Source organism: Cyclopterus lumpus, chromosome 16 (genome assembly GCF_009769545.1).
Source record: "Cyclopterus lumpus isolate fCycLum1 chromosome 16, fCycLum1.pri, whole genome shotgun sequence".
Taxonomy (NCBI): Eukaryota; Metazoa; Chordata; class Actinopteri; order Perciformes; family Cyclopteridae; genus Cyclopterus; species Cyclopterus lumpus.
The window spans coordinates 12,297,159-12,306,457 of record NC_046981.1 but is presented as its reverse complement, the minus strand read 5'-3'; the positions used below and the strand labels follow the sequence as shown (position 1 = coordinate 12,306,457).

The 9,299-nt window shown below is 40.6% G+C and overlaps 1 protein-coding gene across 1 annotated transcript; it reads right to left on the bottom strand.

Annotated features, from left to right (window-relative positions):
- Positions 1 to 371: 371 nt before the first annotated feature.
- On the bottom strand, positions 372 to 7,351 carry tnfrsf1a (tumor necrosis factor receptor superfamily, member 1a). The gene is made up of 10 exons (XM_034553842.1): positions 7,162 to 7,351; positions 5,155 to 5,249; positions 4,946 to 5,054; positions 4,689 to 4,814; positions 4,447 to 4,605; positions 4,244 to 4,322; positions 3,445 to 3,500; positions 2,498 to 2,670; positions 2,061 to 2,181; positions 372 to 1,941 (listed from the first exon to the last, which is right to left on the bottom strand). The coding sequence occupies exons 2-10, from the start codon at positions 5,221 to 5,223 to the stop codon at positions 1,643 to 1,645; spliced, it is 1,191 nt and encodes a 396-aa protein (XP_034409733.1). The 5' UTR covers positions 5,224 to 5,249; positions 7,162 to 7,351; the 3' UTR covers positions 372 to 1,642.
- Positions 7,352 to 9,299: the final 1,948 nt, after the last annotated feature.

The following is a 9,299-nucleotide window of genomic DNA, read 5'->3' as shown; positions in this document are numbered from 1 at the left end:
CTCATTTTAAGGAGGGGGACAGAGGTCTTAAAAGCAGCAGTTGGTGGGTGGTTTTTGTTTGATAGCGCAGTAAAATGGAAAGCTGTGCAGTGGAAGAAGAGGTGAGTTGTGGGGAAGTGGACAAGCGAAAAAGAATGTAGCTACAGGGAAGGAAGAAAAGAGAAGAAGAAAAAAGAAGGTTACGCCAGGTAAAATAAAAGGCATTTGAATATATAGCAGTTAAAAATGAGATCAGATATTTAAAGCTTCAAGCTGGAATGTTGATTGGCTGTATGCCTGAAACACACAATTACATCCTCATTAACATGCTTTCACACTGGTTCTATAACCACAAACATTCACTCTCAAAATGGCACAATTCAGATACACAGTTAGCGGTACAAAGATACATTTATTTAAGGTCCAGATATCAACACAATACATGTTATATACTAAATGGTTCTGTTTATACAGTTTCATACAGGATAAAAGTGCAGTGGAATAACACGTCCTCAGTCTTTCTCTGTGCGGTGGATTCATATCTGAATCTGCAGGCTGAGACAGGTATTGGCAAAGTTGACTGATAAAGCAGACTGAGACAAGGCGTGTTCTGTTTTCTCTAACAGTTATGAATAATGCTTGTATGATGGGGCTTAAAGGTATGCAAATGTGTCTGTAAGAGCCTGTGTGGAGTGGCAGGGCTCTGGCCTACAGGAACTACCAACTTCCCTGGTTTTGTAATTGTTCCCATTCAATCTTTGCAAGACTTGAACCGTTTCAACAATGTAATAAGGAACTACTATTAAAACATTACTCGGTAAACTTATGGCACAGACTTTATCAGTTTGATTTAGCAGAAAACAGAAAACAACATGTTTGCAATGTTCAGTCCAAAATGAAATCATAAAAGACCTTTTATTTCCCCCACATTTCCAAAGACACCTACACCTCTATAACTCACTGACCCCAGACAAGAAAAAGTTCCAGCATGCAACTATGTACAGTGATGAACGTCATAAAATAATAGTTTGAAGTTTTGAGGGAAACACTTTATTTTTCTGGGGGTGAGTTAAGCCAGATGAGCGGTTGCCAGGCAACCAGCAGAAACTGCAGGAAGTTGCTGTATCCCGGACAAGAAATAGTCCAGTGTTACAGAATATACCCACTTCAGATTAAACAAATAAGACCAAAACCACCAATAGGTGAGCTTTGACGGTGTTGGTCGCCAGATGTTGTTCCTTTGGACAAAGCCAGGCGAAGTTAAGCTCCCCAGCTGCTAGTTATAGTTTCATATTTACAGAAATGAGAGTGGTATCAATCTTCTCATCGAACTCTGCACAGCAAAGCCAATAAGATGGTTCCCAGTCGTCTTATCGTTCCTTTAAAAAACACAACATGGCTAAAAGTTCTTCTGTCAATTTGTAAGCTGAATTTATCTGCGACTGTCACTCTGGGAATCGTTTGATCCGTCGCTCTCAGTAGTTTGATCCCGTCTTCTCGGCGAGTTGATTGGAGAGGTAGAGTGCTGTGTTGGTTTCTGTGAAATAAAACTGTTGGTGGTAGCACGGTGTCAGTTTGTACGCTTTGAGGCCGCCCGTGAGTGAGTCTCTACAGGGAACAATACTTGGTCTCATAAGCTCTTTGCTTGGCACACGTTGCAGAATTACTGAATGCCGTACTTTGTCTCCAGCTCCTCGGCTGCTTGTCCCAGGTGTATCATTCTCAGTTTGTCCAACAACTCGTGCAACAAGGGCCGGTGCAGCATTCTACCTAGACCTCCTCCACCAGCACGTGGCCCTCTCTCAGCCCACACCCTCAGCATCTGGTAGTTAGCCTCGCGGCAGGATCGGTGATCCGTCTCGGCTTGTTCGATCTCTGTATCCATCACACCGAGAGATCGCACCAGCCGCTTCACCTGCGGTACGGGAACCAGATCCAGCACAGTGTAGATCAGGTCAGGGACTGCAGGAGGGAAGGAGAAGAGAGAGGGGTGTTGAGGGGGGGAGATACGAGTTAGTACAATAGTATCCTATTGTACAGGACCATGTGCTGCTGCTATGTAAAGTATAAAATACACTCACTCCTGATTTCCAGGGGGACACAGTCGGGCAGATTGGACGGCTCCTGTTCACTCACATGACTTTGGGGAACAGCTCGAACACTCATGTTCTCTGAAGGTTCCTCACTGTGAACCAGGACTTGCTATGAGACGAGGACAGAATAAAAAGTGACAGGCTGTAAACACACATCCAGCAGAGAACAAGTAGCCGCCGTTGTTGTTGTACTCAAATTGGTCTTAGTCTTGAGAGCTGTCACAAGAACACTTTTTGAGGGTCAGTATTGCCTCGGAATCAACCAAGTTTACTCAAACGAGTCTCGGTCTCAGACAAAAAGAACTCTGGATTTTACTTTAAGACCAGTCAACCAGGCCTGCAAGGATACCGCTAAACTATCTGTGCATTGATGTATTTGTCATCATGATTACTGTGATTGCTCATAGACTGTTAGGTCGGTGTACCTCGCATGAGTCTGGGGAGACGTCCGATGGTTGGGTGGTGAGTTTCAGCAACTTCTTCTTCGTAGACCGTTTTGTGGCCACGTGGGTGATGAGAACCACGAGCATTAATGAGACCACAGTAACAACTACAACTCCAGCAATTATGTTGATAAGATATTCATCAATTTTAGGAGCTGCATAAGGATCCAAAAGGGGCACATAGGGAAGAAGACATGAAGATGGATACACGTTAAAAAAGCAGATCATGTGTTCAGACTGAACTACATTCTGCTGTTATGAAACAAAACAAAAGAACCCACATCTATAAATAGAAGTGCTCGACAACAAGGCTGACTGGACTGAGAAGTTGAAAATGATTCGAGTTAAATTACGTTTCTGCTAAAACTGACACATTTGCCGATATTGATAGAATTAGCTTCCTAGCTACAGTAGCTAGCTGTAGTGTTACAGGTCTGAAGGTGCCGACTGAAACTGCACAAAGAAGTGTCTGTTATGCAAAGTTGTGCATGTGTGTACTTTCTCTATAACAAATGTTCTCTTCCATATACACACACACACGCACACATACGTGTGTGAGCACATATTTGCACACTATTATGCACAAAAAATATACTTAATTCAAAAGGTATTTGCTTTTATGATTTGGCTAAAACAGGACGTGTATGATTAATTGCCCTCAAATATTTGAGAGACTTTAATAATGAATATAAAATGTAGACGTGATTTAAAAGATAAAACCATCTGGTTGGTCCATAAGACACAGTGAGCGTGTGTTCATGTCAGACAGCTGTTCAACACCTGGGTACCAACATCACTACATTGCAGCTGTAGTTCATTTAACATCATAGAAAACACAGAATACCAGATCTTGTATAATTCATAGTGCCAGTGCATTAACTCTTCCTAAAAGCTGGTCAGATAATCAAATCCCTGTCACAAGTGCTCACCTATTGTATTCAGAGAATGGGGGTATGAGCAGTGAGTTTTGCACTCAGCGGTACAACTGTGAAGAAAAGAGAGGACATTTTACAACATGAAGGAGGAAGTAGCATATCTTTAGAGGAAGTGATTTCCACGAACACAGACAGGCCTTCACCACCAGCCAGAGTTCAAACAGTTGAATGTTAACACTGTAAATATGGTTTCACAGTTAATACTCAACTGGTACCAGTTGAAAGAAAGGTAAAGCAAAAAGTGTAGCTAACGATTATAGTTCCATTTCCTCTTTTAACAGAGAGAAATATCTTTGTCTGTCCACCTACTTTGAAGGGACAAGCCTGATGAGAGTTTCAAGGCTGCCCCTTTTACAGTTCACTAATATTTACCTTTTTAAATGCCTTTGTGAGCCGTTTTGTTTTTGTTTAACCAGGAAAATGTTTAAAAGATATTTTAGCAATATACCGTAGGACCACAACGGGATATCTTAGGGGTCATTTCTCAGTGAACCAGGCATACATTGGGTGAAATAGAAGCCTGCGAGGCATTACATTGAACCATTAGGCACATGTTTAATAAATGTTTAAACCTCAGTAACCCAGTTACATTGTGTTGTAACTTCTCTCTTTTGTTGCCGACAAATGGAAAGATTTAACAAAGTCGGAAGTGAGCCGCAAGTTTCAATTCAACAAAACAACTTCTCTATTAACAACTCTAAATAAAACCATCCCAAACAGCAGGATGGGGCCAATGACTGTACAAAACCTTATATACACTCATATATATATGCTTATAGACATATACACTTACTTCTTGCATGGTTTACACTTGCCCTTGGCTCTGTAGTAGTTCTCTGTACATTCACACACAGTGTTTTTCTCTGCTGTACCTGTGCAGAGGAAACATTATATTTAAACTAGACTGAGGAAATACTTGATGAGCCATATAAAGAAAATGATTTTGCATGGGGATAACTAAGGTTTAGTATAACATTGCCAGGTGTCAAGACTCACATGTCTGTTTTTCCTTTTCCTTTTCCTGTCCACATGGTGTACATCTGCGACACTCGTATGTTTCCGAGTCGATGTTAGACTTGTAATAACCGGCCTCACAGCGACAAACTGTGTTTTGCGGTCTTCTACATGGTGATACCTCCACTTCATGTTTTGATGCTGCAGAAAAGTTGAAAACATGAACAAAGCAAACCATAACCTAACACCACACTGACCAGAAGGAGAAGGTAATGTCGCCGTACCTTTGCAGCGCCTGCAACTTAGACAGTTGGGGAAGAAGTTCATCTGGTCTGTGTATTGTCCAGCAGGACAGGGTGCGCAGGTACTTCTCTGACCCGTAGCATTACACTTTTCTACAAGCTTAAAACCTGGAAGACATGACCGTCACATGTAAACGCAGTTACTTTGCAGAATGGATTTGATAGTAGAAGAAGAAGTCTGCCTGTGCGATACATAAAAACGTTGAATCATGTGCATTGTGCTGAAGGCCACACCGTACCTGGAGAGCATCTGTTGCAACAAATTCCCTTTTCAGTGGGATAGTCCCCATGTGGACACGTCTGCTCCTCAGAAGGCTCTAACAATGTCAGAGTGGGGATGAACATGCACTGCAACACACAACATACAATGAATGTACATGGAAAAGCTTTTTGTCCGTCACAGTGTCCGTTGTTTGTGTATTTAGTGAGTCACTTAAGATTTTCTCACCATGAGGAGGAGTATTGTGCCAACAGGGTTTGTTTTGTCCCATCTTCCCCTGTGCCCAGCTCCCTCCATTATCTTACAGGTTTGGCTCAATCCATCTGAGGAGACATGAAAGGAAAACAAGTGTTAAAACCCCTCTAACAGCCAATGTAGTCGTGCTATAACTCACAGGTCTTGTCCATCTTTTGCTGAATGATGGACAGACAACAGGCTCTGGGCCCACACACTACTCATTGAGTAAAACCAAAACAACTGATTAGTTGACTAACCGACTCAGAGGTGGCATCTCTGGGACAGCAACCTGTTTTTTAAAGCATCTAAAAAGCACCTAAAAATTATCTAAAAAACAGTTAGGGCTGCAAATAACGAGTGTTTGCATTGTTAATTAATCTGTCAATCCTTTTCTTAATTAAATTTAGTTTAAAATATTGAGCAACTTTTTCCAAAGCCCAAGAAGACGTCCTCAAATGTCTAGTTTTGGCCACAACTAAAATATATTCTGTTTACTCTCATAGGAGTACAGAAACCAGCAAATATTCCCTTTTAAGAAGATGGAATTAGTCAATATTTACTTCTTTTATTTTTTCTTATTTTATCTCAAACCGTTTAAAAGATATCAAAATAGTTGACAAATACTCAAATAGTTTTAACATCTTATCAATTAATCGTTGCAGCCTAACAAACAGTCATCGACTAATGATGCACCTTTAATCTAGCGTCACTGACGGGTCAAAGTTTGTTGTGCACAAACACGGCAGGTTACTAACTCTCATCAGGCTCAGCTGTACTTTGACAGTAGTGCATAACACAATGCTTTCATGATTATCATGGCATGTTACTGACTGATGGTGTTTGTGCAAAGCTAATGGACTGTTTATTCTTGCAACTTTGTATTGAAAAATAGACCTAAATACAATCATGTCCAGATAATCCTGCTCGGGGCCCATTGTTGGCACACAATAACAACAAAGGCGTTAAATTTCAGTGTTTAATGTGCTATAGTGGTGCATATTCCCATTTACTGTTGTATATATATATATATATATTATTATTATTATTACAAATGATTACAAACCAGTTAACCTGGGTCATATATCTGATTAAAGTTTAACTGAGTCTGACAATGTAGAGCTGAGCCTATGACTCAGGACATATTTTAGAAGAATAGCCACCTTTTCTCTAAATATTCCCTAAATGTTTTCTAAAAAAAAAGATGTGTTTTTCCACATGCATGGTATCTAACCAGCAGGTGATTTTAGATGTACCTGTTGAGGTTTTGAGTCATCCATCTCTGAAGGTGGTCAAGGAAATTTCATTTGAGGCGTTTGAGGTGTTATTAGTCAAGAACACCAATAAAGGGACGACTTAAATAGTTAATATGAAAACAGTTTTAGGTGGTTTTCTCAACACATAATCAGATAAACCAAAACCACATGCAAAGAGATAAGCAAAACACTGCCGATTCATATTTGGATCAAAAGTCAAATCCACTGTATTTTATTTTGTCATCATATCATATCATATAACGCATTTGAAAACAGGCAGATGTTAATTTGTTTTTAAATGCATAGATTCTCCTCTGCTAGAAATAACCCTTTGTGAGTTATTGAAGTGGATTTAAAAAACAAAACAAACGTCAGGTTATTTTATTGAATACCTAGGCCTACAATAGTTAGTGGAGAAAATAGAATTAATTGGACTCGAGCCAATTAAAAAAAAAAACGACTTTTGCATATTTAGTGCCACTTGTTCGGCAGCCTCGCGCCTCACTTCCCGGTCGCAGTGATTTGACTTTAACGATTCACTTGAAAACTTACTAAACTCAACGACTTGCGTGTTTATAGATAACGTTGAAGTGCGTGAGATCTAAATCTACTCGAGATGTTAACGGGTTTCCTTGCTTAACTCGCTGGTTTCGGTTTTCCTGACCACACAACCCCCACCACAGCGGCTCTATCTGCGATCTACTTCTCGCGGACTGACACTCAGAGGTCGTTCACCGCCACTTACCTGGACCACCACTGTCGCACGGAGGGGTATATCTTTCACTCCGGGTCCATACCAAGACATGAATTCTAATTTAATTCAACAAAACTATGTTTATTTACTTTTTTTTGTATCGAGGGAAGAGCGACCGCTTGCCCCTCTCGACTCAGCACGAGCGACTGGGGGCGGACTCAGACGGGAAAGAGCTGAGTCACGAGACCCGTTTCAAGGAATCGTGAGTACGGTGAGAAGTCTCCGGGCAAAAACACGCTCACCCATTGGCTACACGTGCGGACAGGCCCGCCCAGAAGTCTGCAGGTGACTCCCTATCAGATGTTACATCTCATTCATTTCATTTATCCTAATGAGTGCTTCATTGCCTTAACATGGTTACGAGCAAGACATGCATTGATCTGATCAATTAAGGTTGCATGTTGACCTTAAATAAACTCTGAATTGTTTTGAACATAATCTTAATATGATGACAAATTCAGATAAACACTTGTTGCAGTTAGAGCTAATATTTACTCAAGTTCAAGTTGTAAACAAACAGCACGCATTGCGAAACACATTCTGTAATGTCTGTAAACTATTACATTTTAAATCCCCAATTATTAGGGCCTAAAATAATCGCTTCAAACTCGTGACTTTTTAAGAAATGGCATTTTAAATCATTGTTTAATAAAGGAAACTAAACATATTAAGAGGATACAATAAAGATGCATAGTGAAAATTCCCCATTCATTGTTGGGCCATTCCCGTATACAGTAAGTGCTGACTATCAAGTAAGTATAATTAGTTTCACTGTAATTATGGGCCTCATATTTGGAGTACGCTGGTACTTCAGCAGAGTGTGGGCTCACATGACTTTGCTGGTACAGTAATCTACATGTAAGAATTCAGTCAGCAAAGCAAGACAAGTGCTTCCTCAGAAAAACCACATCCTTCCTTTTCAATGAGCAAACAAAAAAATGCTCCACTCTTCCTCCTCTCGGTCTCTCTGTCGGTCGCATGCACATATTCTGTCAAATACTAAATGGCACACATAGTATACAGACACTTCAAATAGGTGTTTTTGTACATGCACGTGTTTCATACACCCTGCGAGGACAGATCTGAGTCTGCATGTGGATTTTGTGTTTCAAGCCAAGTAAAAAAAAAAAAAAAAAAATCTTTTGTTTATTTTCGGTTTACTCCATCACAAAGCACCTCAACATTCAACATGTTCCTGACAAGTTGTAATCAAACGTATTTATCCTTTCGGTCAAGCAGCCTAATACTGAAACCTCTCGATAAGCATGACTAAGTTTGCTCTCAGTCACTTACGACCGATTGTAATGTTCAGTCATCTCTCCTCCAGTCATCCCTGTACTTTTAGTGGCAGCCCCTTTATGATACTTCCTCCTCGCCCTGAGGCCCCGTTTCACAGTTGACAGGAGGTCACATGTTGTGAGAAGAACATAACATGACAACTGAATGTGGGAAAAGGCTGACACTCAGTGTCTAATTAAGTTTGTGATTAGGATGCTTCGAAAGTGGAGATTGTTTGATTCTTTATTTTTATTTAAAGACACTGGTGGTGAATAAAAAGAAGTGTTTGGGAAAGATCTTCACGCAAATGCAGATTAGCTGGTCATCACCAATTAACTAATGACACCAAAAGAATAGAAGACTTCCCCAAACACTCATCACTCTGATCATTGACCGCAGCATTTGACTCTCATCTGAGCAGTGGACAGAGCTCCAACACACGCAAAGCAGCAAGGAGTCATTCAAACAGTAATATGTTGCATGCCACTACATCTGAAGGCAGGCACATCAGATCATTCACAAAGGTATATTTTGATATCTGAATTTTCATGTGCATGATAAGATGACTAATGTCACTTCTGGTATTTGATATGTTGATGGAGATCTGTGTTTATTGCCCACTCCTGTGCATCATAACGTTGCAGAGCAGCTCATCAGAATAATGTAGCTTCTTGGTATAATGTTTATCCCCATAACAGCTTTCTGGAAGAGCATCAGGAGGGCTTGGAGTCAAATATACTGACATGGCCTTGTCAGGCAAGTCTAAGAAAGAGAGAGAGATGAATGTAAGAGATGGTGCACGTGGAAAGAAAGTGGAGGCTGGAGAAGCGCATGCTGTTGTGACGGGGGTC